The sequence below is a fragment of the Oculina patagonica genome, chromosome 4 (assembly GCF_052425735.1).
Source record: "Oculina patagonica isolate OP01 chromosome 4, crgOcupat, whole genome shotgun sequence".
NCBI lineage: Eukaryota > Metazoa > Cnidaria > Anthozoa > Scleractinia > Oculinidae > Oculina > Oculina patagonica.
The window spans coordinates 49,610,168-49,632,983 of record NC_135761.1 but is presented as its reverse complement, the minus strand read 5'-3'; the positions used below and the strand labels follow the sequence as shown (position 1 = coordinate 49,632,983).

At 39.8% G+C, this 22,816-nt stretch overlaps 1 protein-coding gene across 1 annotated transcript; it reads left to right on the top strand.

Annotated features, from left to right (window-relative positions):
* The first annotated feature begins 8,020 nt into the window (after positions 1–8,020).
* LOC144650407 (uncharacterized) lies at positions 8,021–21,171 on the top strand. Its single transcript, XM_078510073.1, has 15 exons — positions 8,021–8,165; positions 8,284–8,375; positions 9,168–9,282; positions 10,175–10,281; positions 12,370–12,463; positions 13,069–13,141; positions 13,534–13,608; positions 14,473–14,537; positions 14,998–15,083; positions 15,206–15,243; positions 15,552–15,933; positions 16,929–16,979; positions 17,346–17,419; positions 18,896–18,970; positions 19,166–21,171. Exons 1-15 carry the CDS (start codon positions 8,107–8,109, stop codon positions 19,628–19,630), a joined length of 1,851 nt encoding a protein of 616 aa, XP_078366199.1. The 5' UTR covers positions 8,021–8,106; the 3' UTR covers positions 19,631–21,171.
* The last annotated feature ends 1,645 nt before the right edge of the window (positions 21,172–22,816 follow it).

The following is a 22,816-nucleotide window of genomic DNA, read 5'->3' as shown; positions in this document are numbered from 1 at the left end:
TAATGCTCAATCATTGGTCGACAAGTTGTGACTATTTTCTTGATATTATTGGTTACCATAGCATCAGTATAACTTGTTAAAACACCCTTAGTTTTATCTTTCAGTGCTAATAACTCTAAAAGGAGGTCGGTGACCCCCATGTTTGTATTGTTGAATTATGATCAGCATGTCATGATATATCTTTTGGCAAAGTTGTTCAGAGCAACCTTAAATTTTCAAAATATTAAGGTGGCTCTGAACCGCTCTGACAGAATTTCTTTAAACTTTGCCACAAGTTGTATCATCATGTGCTGATCATAACTCGAAAATAATAATTGTGGGGTCACCGAGCCCATTTTCGAGTTAAAAGCACTGAAAGCTGAAATTAAGGGTGTTTTAAACAGGTTATCAGGTTATCGACCAATGATTGAGCATTGTTACATACAATTTCTGTAATAGTAGTTGATAAAGCGTTTGAGTTCTGACCCATTAAGGTCATTGCCCAGAAATAAAACTGAACATAGATTTTTAACCAAACTTCGCCTACTTGTTTATTACTTCAAGGGAACTTAAATTTTGAAATAAAAAATGGGGGTCACCACATTTGTTTAGGAGCAGGAAGACCTTGTATATTCCATATAATTCCTTTATAATTGCCCTGCGTGTACTGGCAAAGTACGCGTTTTAGCGATAATTTATTTTTTAAACATAGGAATTGATCTGTTTTCTTTTTACAGAAAGAATTTGATCGCTACACCCAAAATATGAGAAAAAATTGATAGGTCACCATACTCGTTTACGAGAAAGCGACAATTTACTTCTCTTGCGGACTAAGCCGCATAGAAAAAAGCCGCCATTTTGTTTATGTGCGTGCGCTGATTACGCGTAAAATTCTGCGCAGTAAGGATGCGCAATGCAATACAGGGCAATGACCTTAAAGTATAAGGTCTGTAAATTATCAAAAACAGTTTTCAACATGTCCTCCTTACATTTTCTTGTGTGTGTACTGACATGTTGTGACTTAAGAGACTTTCTGCGGGAAACGCGTTGCTCTAAATTCTAGGGAATTTCTAGGGAATTAAATTCAAACTAGAGGAAATTAGCTCAGCACTCGCTTGGCAGAAAAGGAACTTGTCACGGGTTCCAAGGTGCCGCATTTGCAACAACTAGCAACTTGCATGCATACCTGCCTCGGCCTTTTTTATATAGCGGTCTTACTCGTAAATACCCCAGTCCACAATGAACTAAGCTAGTCCATCATAGCAAATCCAACAACGGGGCCTTGGGGTGGGGAAAGAATCTGGGAAGAAGGTTGAATAATACTTTATTACATTCTCCGTACGGATGTTCTGGAAATTTTACGGTTAAGGAAAACTGCTCTCACAATTATCGGAATAATTGATAACATACCTCCCCCCCCCCCCCCTAACAGGACCTCCATCATGGACGTATTTTTTCTTGCAATGGGAAGGTAACATTTCTACAACAAGGAGCAGCGTGATCCACTATCAGAAGGCCTTTCTTCGACGATTTCACCTAAAAGACAAAGCCATAATGTAACTGAAATACTGAACTCAAGTGCGCTGCGATTGGTTACACACTGTGTTTATATCACGCTAAAACATAAGATCGCATAGTCCATGGCCAGTCCCTGAACCTTCTCTTCCGTGCGCCCTTTTTAGGGGTTGAACCCAGGCGTGAGGAGAGACTTGCATTGCGCATGTTAAGAAATCGCATGTTAAAAAAACAAAACGGGAGAAAAACAAAACCGTATTTGGCAACACTTTCGAAAACGCGCACGCACAGATGACGAGGTTCAACTACGTTCGCAACCATTTACTAAAGCTAGAACACCGGAATAACCACAGGTAACCAAAAGCGAGCACGAGCATTAACAAGAGTGAGTCTTGCGAGCAACGAGCACTTTTCAAAAAGCTACCTCCACTAAAAAACTGAGCATACGAGCACTTGTAAAATTATGCAAGCACGAGCAAATGAGCACCCACTAAAATTTTGCGAGCATTCCGAGCAGAAGCGTAATTTTGGGAGCACTGCAAAATTTTGAGGGACCGTTTATGACCCCTAGTTTGTATGGATTTAAAATTGATCGTAATATGAGAGTTTGTATGGATTTGGAATTGGGTTGATAATATGTCTTTTTTTTTCCTTTGAAAAGTTACAATTACGTTTAGAACCTTACCTTGCAACTTTTCTCTTCTTTTCTTGAGTGCATCTGAGAGCCGCTCGGGCGATTTTCGTCTCTTTCGTCTCGTCTCCCCTTCGGCGTCTTTGGGGAAAGTCAATAAAGTATGTATTTCAACACAGTATGTATTTAAATTACGCACTAAAAGAGAGACAAGGTTGGAAAGCATTTTTTGGAAAATGTACGCAGACCACTTCGGAGAACTCGCTAAAAGTAGCTTAATACCAGAAATGCCTCGATTTGTTTTCCTTCGCCTTACAAAAGCGATAAATGATTAATCTTTCTATGTGATTAAACCGCCAACAAGTTGAATTTTGGAGGCAAGAACTTCATTTCAACTCACAACTTCGGCCGCCATTCTGATTCATCCCTGGTAAAACCGAAATGTTGTTAGTTCAACGGTCAAACCTCGGCCTTGGAGCAAATCCATACCCACTACGATAAGTTATGTTTTGTAACTGCGGGAAAACCCTTTATCCTCAACTACCCATTCAATCCATTCGAATCGGTGCACTTCCATAAAGCTTAGGCACACCTTCCACGCCATAGTGAAGCAAACACGGCGTCGGGGCTTCGGTAAGCGCTGATGGAAAACGCGCGGTGGATAACTACAAGCACAAATAAACGACGTACGCAAGTGCCGTACATTAGCTGCCTCGTCCAGGCGCCCTCCTCCTTGGTTGTGCACGGTTCGCTTGGCGTTTTGAGACTGCCGTGCACAGTTTACTCGGCAATGTGGGCCTGATACGTACCATCAACTCTCGCGCTCCGTGCATTCCCGCCTTACCGCAAGGCCGATCAGCGCCTGGGGACGAGGCAGGTACGTTTGAATAGAAATTGGGATGAGCAGAACAAAAAAGAAGTGCGTTACTTTATTTTTGCTTATTTCAATCTCACGCTGGCTCACACACGAGTTTTTTTTTATGGTTATGCTTGTGCTTTTCGTGCAAGTGTGAACCACGAGGTTTAGGCTGCAGAAACTCGTACTTCTTGAGAAAGTCCGCCGGCATAAGAATAGTCTTCTTGAATTTCATAATTTCGTCATCAAGCCTAAACATAGAAGCTTAAACTTAGCTTTCTTTCTTTATAAACTTAGGCGAGGTTGACTCTTACTGTCCGTTTGCTACACGGCAGGCTCATTTTAGATTTTTTATTTGAAGTCTGTGTGCTTTTTTATTAATATCTTTATAACTATTGTAGACTTCCCTAATAGCGTGTCTCTATCTGATTTTTTCTCGTTTTCTCGTTTTCTCTTTCCTTTTTTATTTTGCAGTGTGAATTTGTTTCTCTTGCCGACCTGTAATTTATTTTCGTTCAATGCTATTGTAAACTTGACTGATTGATTGATTGATCAATTGACTGACTGACTGACTGACAGACTGACTGACTGATTGATTGATGGATTTACTGACTGACTGACTGATTGATTGATTGATTGATTGATTGATTGATTGATTGATTGATTGATTGATTGGTCTAACTTTCTCTACGGTATAAAAATAGGCACGCTAAGCGTGCAGGAGATTTTTTCAATTTATGGGGGGGCTTGGGGTGAAACTGGGTGATTGTCCTGTTGGGATGGTTTATGCCATGGGTTGAGCTATTTGTGTATGGCGGCCCACGGAGTCACTTTTTTGCACAAAATTTGCTTGCAAACAAAATAACTTTTACGTGTATTTTGATGCATCAGAACTGTTTTATTCAATACTAAATTTTCGTCATTTAAGAAAAACAAAAACAATAAATTCAATTATAAATCACAAAATGGCACTTCTTATTCTGTTTAAGCGGTATTTTTGCTAGCTGTGCCGTAACGTGTTACTTTTGTTTGTTACGGAATACTTTTGGATTTTTGCAAACACTGAAACTGTAGTGTTGTTTTTCTCCTTTTTAACATGAGACTTTTTAAAACGAAACGATATTTTTTGAGCACGTTCCTAAGACTTAAGAAGTATTAATACGCAAAAAATGAGTCTGCAGTATACCTGGTCTTTCCTGTCGCTCCGGTCGCTGCCCCGGGTTTGGCCGTTGCGAAATGCGAACTTCGTAATCCCAACTTCACCCGACTGAACTTCGAAGTTTTGGTAGTTGAGGAGAAACAAGACATGTTGCTCGAAAGTCATGGCGATTTCCTGAACTCGAAGATTTTAGAGCTTGTCAAGGAAAGTTGAAGGAGCTTGAAGTGCAAGACAACGTTTCGCATCAGCGATCACGCAAGTGATTTGGCGATAAAAAATATAGGTAGTTGGTCAATTAAAAACATATTTAACGATCTTGAGGCACTTCACTGTCTTCAATTTCAAGTCTTCTGCGTGTGTAAACCCGGATGAAACTGAATGGTTTATTGATTTTAATTGAAGCTGACGCGACGGACAGACTAATTTGTTCGAGACAACATGTTACGGCTGGCTGAAAAAATTTTACATGTCAATAGCGTGGGCCCAAAAAGGCGGATCCACTTGCATCCTCCTTCCGCGCAGAGACCTCTGGAGTGGCTTTCGCTGGGTAGTGGGCCTGCTCGGCGGGCGGGGGCGGGCGTACGAAAAAGTTTTCCAGGGTTATCACAATCACGATTCCGCCTCCTTCTATCTTGAAGCTGGTCCTTTATAATAAATTTGATTGGTTCGATAGATTGATTGATTGATGTGAAAAATACTTCACTGATTAGGTCTACGCGCGACTTCAAAAGCTACGGTGAAAAAATAACTAATAAATCACTCTATTGGTTTGTTGCCCAACCTAAAAATCGCCATAAATGTAGGCATGGCGCAGAAATAAAGGCATTCCACTCACCCATTTGACGGTTCACGGCATCCCCCTTAAGCAGGGTCGGCCAGTGTTTTTAGGTATACGGTATACAGGGGGATTTTAATTTGGGTATCCGTTTTTTATGCTAAAAGTGGGCCTTTATGGGTATAAGCTATGTTTTCCAATTTTGGTTTACATATTTGAGGGGAAATTTGGGTATGCTGGGTCATGTTTTCGGTGGCCACTACCCCTGGCCGACCTTGCTTAAGAGCCTCGGAGATTGCCTTTAATTCCAAATCACTGATGTTGTTCTCACTTACATCCAAATTAGTCAAGTTGCAGGTACCCCTGTTTAACCACGTTTGTTTAGGGTCCACGAGAGACAAAATGCACCTTCATCACCAATGTTGTTCTTGCTCAAATTCAAAGTGGTCAAGTTTTCATTCATATCGAGCCAGCTTTCAGAGATCGTTCTCGCACCCCAATCACCAATGTTGTTCTCGCTTAAATCCAAACTAGTCAAGGCGTTATTAACCCAAGGCCTATTAACCCTTGGGGCCTCTGACGAATCGATATCATATTCACGGAGGTGATCAATGTTGTTCTTGCTCAAATTTAAAATGGTCAAGGTGTTATTGTGTGTGAGACCCTCAGTGATAGCACTCATGCCAACATAACCAATGTTGTAAAATAAAGATGGTAGATTTTAGCTCGGTAGGCCCGCCCCCCCCCCTCTCCCCTGCTCGTGCTCTCGTCTCACGTGCTCGGTCCCGCGGTCCCCCCCCTCGGTCGCCCCCCAATGTTGTTTCCGCTCAGATCCAAACTAGTCAAGGTCTCATTATCTCTTAGGGTCGCTGACATGTTGTGTGCACCAATGTCACCAATGTTGTTTTTGCTCATGTTCAAGGTTGTCAAGGTGTTGTTGAGATCGAGAGCGTCCGAGATGGCAGTCGCACCGTAAACACCAATGTTGTTCTCGCTTAAATCCAAACTAGTCAAGGTGCTACTGACCTTTAGAACCGCTGAGAGGGAGCATGCGCCATCATCACCAATGTTTTTCCCGCTCAAATCCAAACTTGTCGCTGTGTTATCGGTAAGAAGAGCCTCATAGAACGAAGCGCCGACGCTCGAAGTTTGATTAAACATAACTAAAACAAAGATAACAAATACATATGGATAATCCACATTATAATACATTGCTTTATTTCGGATACTCACTCAATCCCGGGGGGGATACTCCCTATAGTGGCTATAATGGCCTATACGGAGAGGCTCCGCCCGAAAGGGGTACCTTTTCATGCTTTAGGTATAAAAAAGGGGAGGGATTTCACAAGTTAAGGTTTATGAAAGGGTAGGGATATTGTTCATTTAGGTATTTACATATATAAGGGCTCTCAACTAAAATATTTTGAGCAGACGCACCTTATGGTTGTATAATTTTTAATAATTTCACGCCACATAAAACTTTTTTTTTTTTTTTTTTTTTTTTTTTTTTTTGAAAAGGAAAAATTTTTTATTAAAAAAAAAAAAAAAAAAAAAAAAAAAAAAAAAAAAAATGGGGGGGGGGCCCCCCCCCCCCCCCCCCCCCCCCCCCCCCCCCCCCCCCCCCCCCCCCCCCCCCCCCAAACCAAAAAGTTTAAATTGAGGTTTGGTTTACACTAGCATATCTGCAAGGTCACGCAAACTCAAAAACAGCTGACGTTTTCTGTTTTATGTTGCCAAGGAGACGTAAACGTCAATTGCCAAATAAAAGCAAATACCTTTACAACGGATTTTTCTTCATCATGTCCTGCCATCTCATATAATTGGGTATTTAAGGCACAAAATCGGTTCATTTTATCTGTCTTCGTTACCATTGTAACGTAATACATAGAGGCGCATTCTTGACAAAAATGAAATACGTGCCATCTATTATGTCACAATCTCACTTCATTTGCCTTTGAATGTTTTTTTTCATGGGAGTTCTATGATTTCGATTTCTTTCTTTCACCACCAGAATTATGTGTAACCTTTGATCCTTTTTCGCGATAAGTAAAATTATTTTTGTGAACATTTTTTTAATGTTTCACGACATTGACATGTGCTGAAATTGCGTCAGTTAAAAGACGTTTCTGTTAGCACGTACTGACTGAGCAGGCATAAGCTATAATGGTATGCGTATTATTATATTAGAAGTTCCGAAACTTGGATTTGATATTAATTTTATAATTTAATAGATTATACAACATTTTGTTTCTTTGAACATGTGAATCTGAGCTTTATCGAAGTTAAATTTTGGCTTTTACTAAGAGGGGAGGGGTAGAACGTGAAATTACTTCCGTTCGCGGTCTTTAATAACTTCCGTCCATGGCCCACAACATCCGTCCGCAACTTTCGTCCAACAGTCCACAAATTCCGTCAACATCTGCATTATTATAATATCTTATTCATTGCTTGCTTTGCGGCATGGATGTGCCAGAAAGGTTCTAAACGCCATATTTTTGTAAAAAAAAATTGGATACAACAGTAAAATATTTACTTTTATCAACTTGTAGTGTATAAGCAACTTTATAAGCCACGATCACAGAACAGCCGGTGTTGCGGCGCAAGTCGAGCGTACAACTTTTATAACGCTTGATAACAGTTTATTTTCATCGTAGGAACTAATCACTCTGTGTTCGGTTCAAATTTCTTCGATAGAAATCCCGAGATTTGATCAAATACGTTTCGAGGTCTTCTGTGCACTATTAAAGTACCGACGCACGATAAAACGGAATTTATTTTTGTACAAAACCCGAGATATTCGCTTCAGGAACGTGATAAACTTAAGCTGATGACACGCAAGGGTCAAGTTTTTCAGTTACCCGGACTCAAATAAAACTTTCTGAAAACCGTACGGATTTTACTAATCGAATGCTTCAGAAGGCTATACGAAAAAACTAAACTCTATTCCTTCCTGATACGATGGAAAAAATATCTCTTGTCCTGGCTGCAAAGTTGCTTCAGGCTACGACGGGAAAGATGTGTGTTACTTCCGCTTCAAATTTGAGTCGATCGACAAGAGACTGGGTCGAGTCAGGGGTTGCTAAGAAACTAGTGCTGTATTTTGAGGGCGCCATATTGAAAATTTACTGTGAGTAGCTTGCATTGATATCAAATCGCTTCGTTTTATCAGGTAAATTTGTCGCTTTGAAGCCATGCCAACCGCCGTTTTAATGGACGAACAAATTAAAAAAGAAGAAGACAATTATCCAAGGTAAAAATGCGACAAATATTGCTCTTTGTGGTAAACATAAAACGTTTTCAAAGGTTTGTTTGGGTTTACTCCATGTTAGACCTATTACAAAAATCATGTGTATTTTATGATGTTACAGGATTACAAAGAAGGTGTTATTTCAACTTTGCAAAGATCATAAATTGTACAGGACACCGTATCTAAATGATGTTCTTTACCTTCATTATAAAGGTACGTACAACTGTAGTCAGCAAGCAAAAGGCTGTGATTAGCTTTTCACTGCTAGCTCGAGTTTTAAGCTCACTTATAATTTCGTGTAAAATTAACTTATAAACCATGCATTGGACAGCCCTGATTTTATGGGGAAGAACTGTCTATTCTAGAAAATTTTATATCTGCCCACATTTTGAAAGAAGTGGTTATTCATTTGGACCTGACTCAGCTCCCATTTTACCAAGACTGATTTATTTTCTACTCTGTGTCATGGTGTGAAATTGAAATTTTTGTCAAGTGACCTGTATGTACAGTGTATTTATATCTCAGTAGCTTTCTTAGTGAGTCTATTGAGTAATGCAGTGAAACCTTTACAGTTTGTACATGTACAACATGCACATGCTAATCTTGCTAATCTTGTGAACTAAAGATCACCCATCACTGCAAGGCATTGGTTGTTTTTACACTAGAGACGTGTTACTCATCTAGTAGACGAGCCAAACATTTTGTTGTTTGTCTGGTTATTCGTCTCTAGCATAAAGACGGGCACAAGAGTATAATAGTCTAGACGAGCTACCTTTCATAATTTCGTCTTTCAAGATGCATTTCCAAAGGAAGCTTGTCAAGATGGGTCACTCGTCTTGTGCCCGTCCTTATACTGGAGACACATAACCAGACGAACAAAATGTTTGCCGAAACTGGTCGAGACAGGTAACATGTCTCTAGTAAAATGGCCATTGAAAACCCGAAAAGGGGGAGATAAAAGACCTAGCACCCACTAAATTGCTGACAAGTGCTTGTTCGGTGCAGGGTTTGCTAAGATAGAAAATCTTGAAGAATACACAGGATTAAAGTGTCTATGGTTGGAATGTAATGGCATTCACAAGATTGAAAATCTGGATAATCAGAAAGAGCTCCGATGCTTGTAAGTATCTTTTCCAGTTCTATCTATAGTAGGCTTCAAACTTGTGCATATAGTTTTTGTATTATAAAAAAAAAAAAAAAAAAAAAAAATTTTTTAGGTGTCAAAAAAAATTAATATTTACATGTTGTATGTTGTACGTTGGCAATAAAGGTATTTCACCAACGGGGTAAATGCAAAGAAAATGCAAAGACATTTGATATTTCCCAACTTTATATCAAGAATTAATACATGTCAGCAAACATAGAGCAGTTTTCAATTGAGGTCATAAAACCAAAAGCAAAGTAATTACTCTGGCCAGTCACAAAGTGCACAGACAATCCAGTGAGCCAATCAAAACTCAAAGCATATAGATGTCCCATGCACAAAGTGAGGGAAAACATGCATTAGAGAGTCACTATTGGTTTTAGTTTTAGTTCTGATTGGCTATAAAGAAAGTGGCGAGAGATTTTTAAACCAATCACTAAGGGTACGTAGCAATGCAAAAACAAAGCAAATACAAATTACTTTTGACACTCAAGTGAAAACTGCTCTAGAGCAGCCCAATTTTAGCTTTTCAACTTAACCCCATTCCAGTAAGAGACCACTTTTAAAAATACCAAACTGACTTTGCTTGCCAGATCATTATCAGATGGAACTACTCATAAATGAGGGGCCCAATGCGCCAATTGGCGCCAGGGGACAGGTGAAGGTGAACTCATAAGTGACCACAGCCTTTTATCAGTGAGCATTAAACCACTCAAGGCTGATGGTTTGAAATTTGTACACTGTAGCTGTCTTTAATCAAATAATAACACAGTAAACCTTCATGTGGATACCTCCAAAATTAATAATTATTTGTTACGTTTTTAGGCTTTCAAGCCCTTTTTAACCTTTATCTTTGTTTTCTTGTAAGGTATCTACAGCAGAACCTTCTATCAAAGATGGAAAATTTGGAACATCTACAACAACTGGACACACTCAATGTCAGCAATAACACCATTTACAAAATTGAAAATATAAGTAAGTTGCACATCTGTTGAGGAAGTACAGTGCTTACTTAGAATACTGATAACTTGAACCCATGAGCATTTTCTCGAACCTACCTGATAACTCCTACCAAAAGTTGTTCCCCTTGGATTTGCTTTACTACTGGTATATTTAAAACAACTTTATTGCAATTTAAGAGGGGGAAAACAATAAAATCTCAAACACTGCAGTTTTACCCCAATTTCTAAACACTGATACTCCTGATTTGGAAAATCAATTTCTATTTCTTGAGGAGATTTGAGAATTGGTTTTTCACTGTATAATACTTCTTAGCGGAGCTCCAGCGCGCGAAGCACGCCAGCGGAGCACCATAGGCAAGGAAATTTGGTTAACCCATGAAGCCGAAAAAATTTGGTTATCGAGTGAGCGTACACCCGCCGCGCCTACAGACTCTCGGGGAGGGGGAGGGGAGTCACAAGGCAACCCGACTGGGGGATGGAGAATGTCATCATATCGTATCCCAAGGAAAGTCGAGGCTAACATCAGCTTGTATCTTTGATATTGGTCACCCATGTTATGGTCAATTGACAGCTGTCAAAACAGGGTATCCGCTGACCAGTATCACATGACCATATCTTGGGCTCAGATGCACAACTCATCGAGTTCATTTGTTTTTTTGAAGTTGACCGCTGACCAGGTTATAGTTTTCTGTTGCATCGCGGGCTCAAATCGCGGGCTCAAATCGCGGGCTCAAATCTTTTCTTGCCCAGGGTAATGGCAGAAGTCTTCCGAAGTTGACCCGAACAGTTCCGAAGATTTCTGAAGTCTTCTGAAGATTTTCGAAGTTGACCCCAAAACTTCCAAAGATTTCCGAAGGTGACTCGAACAGTTCCAAATATTTCCGAAGTTGACCCGAAGACTTCCGAGTTTTTTCCGAAGTTGATTCGAAGACTTTAAGAGTTGAACTAAACTCTTCCGAAGATTTTCCGATGTCTGCCTGAAGACTTGGAAGGTTTAAGAATTCGAAGTTCACCTGAAGTATTCTGAAGACCAGGGGCCTGTTTCTCGAAAGCCCCGAAAACTTTTCGGGCCCGTAAAGCCATTTTAAATTATCTGTATTTTAAAATGAGAGAAGTGTATAGGCCTGAAGCTTTGTTTGAAGGAAACCTCTGTTCATATGAAAAATATCATGGAATTAAACAGCTCTGTTATTATAAGGTAAGGCCCTATTCTCCCAGAGGAGACATAAGGAAGCAGATGATGTTATTATAAGGTTTGAGATTTTTCTATGGCTTTTCGGGTGCGAAAACTTTTCGGGACTTTCCAGAAACGGGCCCCAGACCGAGGAGTTAGAAAGGTTACAGTTCTGAAGTGTACATTTTGTTATGTATACTATAAATTAAAAAATCGCACGAACTTCTCGTACAAATCATCATTAAAAGGTACTCGTCATGTTTTGAAAGTTCTCAAATTGCACTTGCCTAATTTTGAGAACTTTCAAAACTTCAGGAGGCCGTATAATTTATCACGAATTTTACGAAAAGGTCGTGCGATCTCCTATACTAACAGTATTTTCAATGAAAGTGTTTTCACAAACTTCTAAGAACAAGAAAATAAGTGTGGAGATTCGCTTTTAGGCTTGGCTAAATCTATTTATTATAATTTTAACTGGCTTTTATCAAATGAGTATAGTTTTTCATTGTGTCTCTTAAAGCAGCTGTCAATGAATTCTAAGCAGTCCTTGGCCTGACTGCGAGTCCTTTAGTGTACATAGCAAAAGTGGGAATGTTTCTTTGTTAGTTATTTTTACATTTGTAAGGGTTTCCACAGGACAGTTCTACATGTACCATAATAACAGTTATTTATTTTGTTTCAATGTACGATGTACATGTAGCTAGGGTGAAATTTCTTGTAACAGGAAATGTAACAGACACTTAAAGGAGCAACCATCATGTTGACCTTGTACTACACCTGTATAATAAAACATGTCGCATTGACTAGCCAAGCCTCAGGGCAGCATATATTTAATAGGGTTCTAAGGGATCATGTTATATCAATGTGCTAATTTTAAAGGCTAACCTGGCTCAGTTCTAATTTTCACTGTCATTGCTGCCCCTGCAGGTGCCATACCCAAGCTAAGCACACTACAGATATCACATAACCGTTTATCAACAGCAGATGACCTTAGACATTTATCCGAGTGTCACAATCTAAGGTACGTATCTGGTACATCGTAACAATGTTATCAGTGAAGCTAGTCTTAGTTTGAAAATAATGTACATACATTTAACTTGTGCATTTGGAAGGTTGGAAGGTGTAGGGAGGGGAAATCAGGTTTAGAGAGGGGTGATTTCAGAACTTTGGTGATTTTAGTATTTGATATCAAGCCCAGGGACTGCTGAACAGAGGGGGCTTAGCCCCCCCCCCCCCCCCCCCCACACACACACACACACACACACACACACACACACACACACACCCTTTAATAATTCTGAAAAGAAAAATTCTAAGAGAAGAGTCTCAAGAGCCCCCCACTTCAAGTTACTAGTCAGCCCTCCCCCTCCCCCAATTAGAAAACATACTCTGCGGTCCCTGAAGTCACTGCAATTTTCACCAGTAATATTTCTTTTGTTTTCTGTCCAAAGAAAGATTGTTATAATTAGGGGGTTAAATGAATGAGTTACTGGCTCCCAGTCTCCTTTCATTCCTACTGCTATTTTGCAAAGACTTATCGGATTACCAAGGGGCAAAAACAAACCAGTACAAAGCTGGCATTCAAACTCTGTTGCAACCTGACTGTACACTGTTTGCTGTCCACAGTGTTGTAGATGTCTCACACAACAGAATAGATGATCCTGATGTCTTGGAAGTCTTTGCATCCATGCAGAACCTTGTAAGTTAATTGAACCTTTGTCATTTACCCAGTTTTAAAAGATGAACCATTTTATGGGGGGTGGGGGGGGGGGGCTGTTGCTGGGGCAATTATCCAAAAAGTTCCTGTTGTGCAAAAGAAGGGAAAAATAACAGAATGAGTATGGAAAAAATTATGCGCAGCAAGCTTAAGGTAACCTAAGGTAAAAAAAAACGCTCTTGCAAACACAAGACAGAAAAAAATTGAGCTCAGGAGAATTGCCTAATCTTCCAACCCCCCCCTCCCCCAAATAAAATGGTCCTTCCCTTGTGTCATTTTATGCCATGGATGAAATACATTCATGAGTTGTAAAGATGTACATGCAAGCGCTTTTAATTTGATTCAAAATTAATTGCTTTTTCTTGCTCCATTAGCATGTTCTTAATATGATGGGTAATCCTGTTATCAAGAAAATCAAGAATTACAGGAAAATGTTCATCATCAAAATAGTAAGTTAAAGTTTTTACAATATATTCATTAGCTAATAGTATGCACAAATGTATGCTACATGTATCTAATTTGAATTCAGTGAATATTTATAATTCTCGAAATACCCCCACCCCCACTCCCAATATTGGTCGGGGCTTTCAACAATAGGGTCTGCAATGCATGCAAATTTTTATGTCCTGGATGTTTGACTTGGTTTTTTGACCTTTTTATATTTGGCTTCAAATTTGACAGAATTGTGTGTGTTTTGTTGATCTGTTAGCAATTACGTCACTTTGTGATACCTACATGTATCATAAAGATGGTGCTTTCTTTTACTGTAGATTTCAAATCTGCATGCAACAGGTGCCAATTGCTAAGTTTGCAAACTGTTGTGGTTGTAGCCCTCTTATTGACTGTGGTACCATAAAATATCCATATCCCCACCACGGAAGGTTTTTTGGTTTGCACGCCCCACCCCTCAGGAATTTCCGTTCCAAGTGGTCATTGATGACCCCCCACCCCCAGGAATTTCTATTGTTTTTAAGCATAGACCACTGTCCCCCAGGATAATTCAAAAAGTTTTGTTCTTTTGGAATTGAAGACTACAACACAGTTACACAAATACGTTAGCCTCCAATCAAACTATATCAATCTCCACTTTAAACAGCACGATGCATTGCTATCGTACGTGATGACGTCATTGCTTTATGTCATGAGGCAGAGACAGGATTTATTTTTCTGTTGTCTGTCGGGCTTGATTGTGACTTCTACATTGTCATTGTCATAGGTGTAAATTACCAACAAGGTTATACTGTACACCCTGATGAAGATACAAAATAACTCAGTATGTATTTATTATCTTGTTTTTTTTTTTTTTTTTACAGAAAGGCCTGAGATACTTGGATGACAGACCAGTCTTTCCGAGAGAACGGGCCTGTGCCGAAGCATGGTAAGAAATTCACCCTAAAGTTAGACATTATATTACAGGCTGGAGTTTGGTAGTTAGATGATTACACATACCTTTACATGCACTAGAAGTGAACTTGAAGGACCTTTGCATTTGGCCAGTCGTAATTCTGCACTTTAGCAACTCTAGGTTATGCTTTTGTCTAGTGTTTTTAGGTGTATTTTTGAATGCTGCTGAAATCGTTTACAAAGATAGCTTGGAGTTGAATTCTAAAACATGTTCATATGAAAAGTTTTGACAACAAAAAATAAATATTAATTGTGCAGTGTTATACATGTACATGTGCCAAATATTTGCTTCCCAATTTTATATCAGGCCGAAAAAAAATCAATCTTACATGTACATGTACCTGCAATCCTGTGCACAGCTTGACTAAAATTATCAGCGAACAAACCATTTCTCCAGGTGCATTAGATTTTAATACTCAATGTCTTTGATCTAGGGACAAGGGAGGAGTGGAGGCTGAAAGAGAGGAAAGAGAGAGGTGGATCACAAGAGAACAGCAAAAAATCATGGACAGTGTCAATGGTGAGCTAAATTCAGCTTGCAGTTTGATATTGGTACACTATTTTGCTGTCATTTTAATTTTACCTTAAGGTAAATTAAGGTAGCAATTATTTGTTAAACCTTGTATTAACTATTTTATACAGCATTGTCAAAATTGAGAGAAAGAAGAAATCAAGAAAATGTAAGTGTACTTACATTTATTTTGTCAGTTTATATATGCTTGCCAGACAGTTGTTGGTTGCTAAGCCTGGTGTTCAGACTTGTCGTGAACTCAAAGCAAAAACAGGTGTCAATCAAGTGCGGGAAAACGTGCGCGAGCGCGTCATGAATGGTTTTGGTTTTACTTCTGATTGGCTGATTAAGTGGCGCGAGGGTTTTAAACCATTTACAAAGCGTAGTAATGGCCTAAACCAATGCAAACGCGAATTACTTTCGACACTCAAGTGAAAGCCGCTCTAATGCGCTCTGCTTTCGTTTCTAATCCAACAGCAGGAAAATGCCGCAAATGAAGAAAAAGATGAAGAGTCCCCAGATATCAGTGACGAGGCGAGTGACGAAAGCGACAGTGAAGACAATGAAGACACTGAACGACCACAACTACCCGACGAAGAAAAGCAGGGGACTGGGATCAAGTCACGTAATGTTAAGCGTGACACTGCTGACCTTAGCAGTGAAGGCGGCAGTGCCGAATTGGAATGTGTCAGTTCTGCTTCAGTACCAGCTCCGCCGTCTGTTGAAGAGATGGAGACTGTGATGATAGGAGGGTCTTCACAGAGCCGACTGTTTGCTGATCATGGAATCTTCGGCGGACCTCGAGCACACGAAGGAAGGAGGGCCGGTCCTTTGATAACAGAAATAGTTATCGATTCAGGTAAACATCAAATTAGTAGTTTGTGTATAGAAAATTATAGAATAGAATGAAATCCGCCGTATGACGAGTCTTGCTTCTCAAAGTGAACCTTTATCGTCCGCATTTTTTTAACGCAATCACGGGTTGAGAGAAACGGAGATATTTACTGCCTTTTTTTGGTAGAGAGGGGTGGAAAGGGTGTGTCCTGAAAACACACCCCATATTGTGGGAGGCGTGGTGGCCTAATGGTTAGTACGCTGGACTCTGGATCAAACGTCGCGGATTCGAGCCCTGGTCGAGATCATTGTATTGTGTTCTTGGGCAAGACACACTGACAGTCACAGTGCCTCTCTCCACCCGGGTGTAAAAATGGGTAGCAGCGAATTTAATACTGGGGAGGGTGGGAAGAGGGGGAACCCAGCGATGTCGACCGCGGTCAAACGACAGAAATATGCAAAAAATAAGAAAAGTACTGCAAAGATAAGGTTTTAATTTTCACTGTTCGAAGTTCGATACATAACCGGTATCCTAAGGTTTACTAAGTTTTTTGGAGGTTTACTAAAAAAGTTCTACGTGTTTGAAAAAAGCAATATGCGGACTTGTCGGTGCCATTTGTCATTTGTCATTTGTCACTTTGGTTTGGATGCGGAACATTTTAAAAGTAAAAACACTCGTTTACCTGAGGAAATGGGATTATGCTTGCACTCAGCAACTATTTTTATCTATCCTTGCTCATACTAACACTTCAATTTGAACAAAAAACGCCGAAATGGTAAGAAAAGCTGCCTGAGACGTTTGACCGCGGTGAACCAGCGATGGATTAGATCCATCCAGAATGAGACACACTCTTACTTGCTTCATGCCCCGCGGAAACTGAAATGCAAGCTTTGACCATAGCTAACAGATGGTACCGTCAAGTACCCTGATAGGTACTGTCTCGGAGCAATCACTCAACTACTATTTCTTTCTTTTTTTTAATCATGTCACCATTCATAATGAAATATCTTTGTCTTTAGGTAAAGACGAGAAACGTAAAGGTGAAGGTGTGTTGATTACTGAGCTGGAAGGTATGTACGCATTCACTGAGCAGTATTGCATGTTAGGTTACTTGTGAATTCTTTGACTTTTCCTCTCCCAGATCAACTTGTTTTGATCGTGTTGATTGATCAAGCAAGCGAGCGTGACAGACTTAGTTATAGTTAGCCCTCTTCTCACCTTTTGATTTTCAATTGTAGAATATTTCAGTTTATGGCAAATGTGCGTTTAAGGCAAGTGTAATAAAAATCGTAAGCGGCCCGTACCTTGCACAATGACGCCGCTGGGGAAATAACCAAAAATGTACCTTTTCGTCATAGAGCAGTTTACTGATGTAACAACTGTATTTTTATTTTGTATTTTTATTTTTTTTCCTTCACATGTACATGTACATACAGATGAGGACATTGAAACAATATCACTAAGCGAGGTACCCAGAGGCAAATCAAATGATTTTCCTGAGCTCCAAGAGGTTAGTTGATATGCGTTTGACCTCATTACAGAAATCGAAATCTCATTTTGCCATACCGTATCAAAAGATTTCCAGCGGAATCGTTAAGAGAAAAAAGAAAGTCACCAACTAGGAGGGCATTGCCGTTTTGTACCTTCAAATACCGTAGAATTCCGGTTATAAGCCCTGGGCTTATACAACTTGGTAAGGGGTTTTGGGTGGGCTTATAAGCGGAGGGGCCTATATCCGGGAGGGCTTTTAATAAGCGGAATGAAAAAAACGTTTCGCAATGAGCCACGGGAGTGTTGATGGAAATACGTTTTTAAGTTAAAAAGGCGCATACAAAGCAGCATTTAGCCCTGTTCAGTACTGTCATTCGGAAAAGGGGGGCTTATATCCGGGGGGGGCTTATAATCGGATATATTTTTTTGTTTCCAGGATGATGGCCCTATAACCGGGGGGCCTTATAACCGGAATTTTACGGTACTCAGTGTTAACTTGAAGAAATTTACCACGGTCAGCAACGAAAATTTTCTAACAGAAGAACTAGAGCCAGTTGATTACTTTGTTTGATGTAATATCAAACTTCCAAACCAGGTTTATCCTTTTCTTGTCTTTATACAGTGTATATTGACACAGGAGGCGCGGTGGCCTAATGGTTAGTGCGCTGGACTCTAGATCGAGTGGGCCGGATTCGAGCCCTGACCGGGGCACTGCATTGTGTTTTTAGGCGAGGCACTTTTCTCTCATAGTGCCTCTCCGAAAACTGATTTTTTTGAAAAAGAGTTTTCTTTATGCTGGTCCTAAATTGTGGAATTCCTTGCCTAATTCAATTAAGTCAGCTTTGTTACTATCTTCTTATTGATAGCTTGTCCCACTCTAATATTTATGTGTTATTTAACTCTATTTAAATTTTTAAATCTCACTCGGCTTTTATAAAAACCAATGTAATTGATGGAATTCCGAGATTAAATAAAGTATCACTCTTCACCCAGGTGTATAAATGGGTACCGGCGAATTTAATTATGGGGGGTAACCCTGTGATGGACTAGCATCCCATCCAGGGGGGAGTAGCAATACTCCTAGTCAAAGTCATAGTCAAAGCAATTTTATTTCCTTGAACAATTCTGTCCAAGGGGGAAAGGCGCAATGAGGTTAACCGTTTGTGAAGCACCAACCCATGAAACAAGGCCAGACCTCAACACCGAGAACTCCGTGCTCTACTCAAGACCTCGGGTACAGTTTTTCCCAATACGGACCTCCCAGCCGGCAAATAACATATATATGTTGAGCACAATTTTATTTTATTGCGATGGATCGGCCCGCATCTGGTATACGTTTTAGCAACCCAAGAAGCGATTTTCCTGAAAGATGGCTGCTTAATCTTCACGGAACATTACAGTATTTTGTCAGTAGCGGCAGATATGCTCTGTAAGCTCGAGAAAAAGAGTGAAAATCCGACGGTGATAACTCTCGCGTAATGGCATTTCTTTGCAGGATTTACCGGAGCTAGAGGAAGTTGATGTCAAGGATCCTCTGTTTATTCGTAGCTTGAACCCGTCCCATGCCAAGGTAAGATTACTGTTCATATCTTAGATATAAATATATGAGTCTTTAAATGGCTCACGTGAGACGTTATTCCAATGTCCGTGGAATAACTAAGTTTCCATACCCAAATCTGGTAATATACTGCGTGAGTTTATTATTAATTATTGAAAATGAAACCGTTTCTCCAACCCTTCTCATTTTAATTCACTCTCGTATTAGGGAAAACCCCTAATTGAAGAAATGGACGATGACTTGGAGTCAAAAGGAAGACCTCTTGTTCAAGAATTTAGAGAAGAGGACGTCTCGATAATACACCAGGACCATCACTCGCCTACAAGAAAACCTGTCATTGAAGAGATTAACGAAAGATTCACACGGCTGAACAACCCGCCAAACAAGCCTGGTAGACCACTTATTGAAGAGCTTGACCCAGTAGATGAGTTTAATTCCAAGTCCTCAATCACGGAAATATCACATGACAGGACAGCGGCTGAATCAAAAGAATCGGAGCTCAGCGTCGAAGCTGATTCTCAGTCATCATCTTTCGGTCCTTCGTGGGAAACGCTTCAAAAACTGGCCGAACAAGTTGGATCGACAATAGAGCGAGAGCCTCTTGATATCGACAAGGAAAAGAAGGCTTTTGTGAAAAGAATGCAAGATACTAACTTGGGAGACTTAGATTAGAGCAGCACTTTGGAAAATCTACTGTGTGTCAGATTGTTGATGGTTTTCAAATGTCTTTGTCCGTATAAAAAAAAAAACGTGTTACTTTCATGGTTCGCGCAGGCAGGTATTTGTGCTAATCTTGTACTAGATGCAAGGGCTACACAGTATGTCCGCAGTAAAACGCCATTCCATTTGAGGCCTACTCTGGGACCCAAAGTCGCCGTAACTTTGGGCGACTTAAGGCGCTTTTAGGCGATTTTAGCTTATTTTGTCCAAAATTTCGGGCGATTTAAGGCGACTTTGGGCGATTTTGAGCGACTTTAGGCAATTTAAGGTGACCTTTTAGGCAATTAGGTGACCGGTTGTGGTATACATGTACATGGGAATCATCATGGTACACCATAAACTGCATTGTTACAGAAATATCTATACTATTTAAAGCGACTTTGGGCGACTTTAGGCGATTTTGGGCGACTTTACGCGACTTTGGGCAATTTTGGGTCCCAGAGTAGGCCTCCATTTGCCTACTGTATATTTGGATCCCAGAAGAGGTAGTGCCCTTCGATATTCTGCAGGCGCAGTCACGCAACACACTATTCTGCAGGCACAGTCACGCAACACACTGTTCACATTAGTGTGGGGAAGCACTGCGTGATGGTAAGGTGGTGTTACACGGAACAACTTGCAACAACGATTTTTCGCGCAACAATATTGCGCGAAAAATCGTTCACCGTGTAACATTGTACCGGGGACGATTTTTCGCGCAACTTTTGACTCGGCAACACGTTGCGAGTCAAAAACTCGCAACGCAAGATGACGAATATTGAGAAAGTTGACTCGTGTAACAGGGTCGCCGTCGATTTTTCGCGCAACACCTTCCCAGAGTTCTGTTCAACATGGCCTGGATGCGCGCGCGAAATGTTGCGAGTTGGCGTTGCGCTGAAAATCGTCTTGTGTAACATGCATGTTGCCAAGTTCATTTTGCACGATGTTGCACGAAAAGTTGACTCGTTTAACATACCACGAAAAGTTGACTCGTTTAACATACCACGAAAAGTTGACTCGTTTAACATACCACGAAAAGTTGACGCGGTGTTGCGCGAAAAATCGTTGTTGCAAGTTGTCCCGTGTAACATCACCTTAAAATTACAAAATATATATTGCAACGTGCCGTAGATGTTTTCTGAAAGCTCGTTTGTTAAGTACTTTTATTGAGGCAGTTGCCATTTTTTGACTTGTAAAATACGGTATGTTATATTGCCCCTTCCTACTTATGATTCGTTCCTAAATATATTATTAAAGATTCGTGTAAATAAATATTTTAACCAAAGAGCTAGATTGTTTTTAGATGTTTTGCACAGAAATCAAGACTAAATAATCGTCTTCTTTGCTTATTCGTAGCAGTCTTATAGTTATTTTATGTTGTCTTTGTAGTTACTCATTGCATGCAGAACTTTCGACATTATTTTTTTGTCGTTGTCTGAAAATTATATCTGTACTTTTCATCTTTAGCTGAATAAAACAATTTAATATCTAGCCAATCAAATTGGCCGCTTTAAATTTATTTTGAGCCACCTTTTCCTCGTGCAAATGCCCCCGCCAGAAACGAAAAGTGGCAAGACTACGGCAAGTAAAACTCTCAAGCATATGGTCAAACATGAGAATACTAAATTATAAGATCGAAACGCCACGATTTTGTTCGTACTGAATGGAGACCTCGATCAGATACAGAGGTGCCGTGCTCTGGAACATTGCATCTAGGTATTATATTGACACACTTTTATGCCAAAGACGATGAATTCAATTGAGTGAACATTATTCATGACTTGACAAATGATTTAAATTAAACTTAACCGAATGGCACAACCTAATGATTTAAAAGCTTCTGCTAATAAGAAACCATTTCAGTTTCATTTTGCAAAACAACAAATCGCTTCTGACAGGACAATTTTGCGCTGACATACATTTCCGTTGACGCGGCAGCAGGTGGCAGGCAATATTGTCAAAGAATGCTTTTTAAAAAGCTGCTGTATTGACAAGCATTAGTGTTAAGTGCAGTCAATAAGATAAAAACAGATAAGCATTTGAAGTTTGGCACTCGGATCGAATTATCACAGGCTAATAATTTCAATAGTATTCAGAAAAAGAAAACTGGTCACAAGCAATTCTTTACAAGCTGCTAATTTCACACTGAAGAGACAAGAAACCCGGGGTAAGTGTGTATCTTTTTATGTCATTATTATTTAACTATAGAAGTTCTGCATATACTTATAATTGCTGCGACCTGTAAGGACAATTAAGAAAAGATTTCTGTTTTAAGTTTGGTCTTACTCGCTGCTGCAAGATCGATCAATTCCATATTGCTTTTTGTCATTCCCCGCGTGTCATTCTTACAGCAGGATTCATCTGTTGATATAAAGGTTTTGCATAAAGATCGACGAAAAACAAAAAAACAAATAAATAAAAAATCGCATTCAATTTCCGGACGAGGTCATGTTAACACTCGACCTCAAAAAAACTAAAAACATCGATCCGGAAGTAAGTTTGTAAACATAACCGCAACTTTTACCTACGCCTATTTGAGTTTTATGTTGTGAACTCATTAAGCGGGCGTATTTTCAAATCTTGACATCAATCGCCTGGCGAAAGTTCATCTTTATTCCCGTTTGAAACCGGCAAGTTTCTCAGGAATTTTGCACAACCCAATTGCCTTTACTCGACTCTTCAATTTATGTTTATTTGAAAAGTTGCGACAAGTTTTATGAACTTGCCTTTGTTGTGTTACTGATTACGTTATGTTCATGGTCTATACTGTATATCGATCACAGCTCTTGACCAGTGAGCGGGCGAGAATTTTGCCTATTGTAAAAACTGGTATGGAACTCGCACCGGGACGAGATTTCGCTCGTTAACATGGTTAAGGTCGCGGGGGACACCTTAGGCTCATCATTATGCATTTATTTAAAGCGTATGCACGAAGTACAACGACTTGCATCGACAACTTTACGAGATATTTATGCCACTGGATAAAAATATGGGCGCGTGCGCGTGATTTGTAAAAAAATCCTGTTTCTTTGATATTTTTACCAATTTAAACAACATTAAGCGATATACGTTCATATAGATTGTAGGAAGTCTTTGAGCTTATTTTCATTTAAATTTGAATTTTTCTGCAACTTAGAGTAATATTCACTTTATTTTATT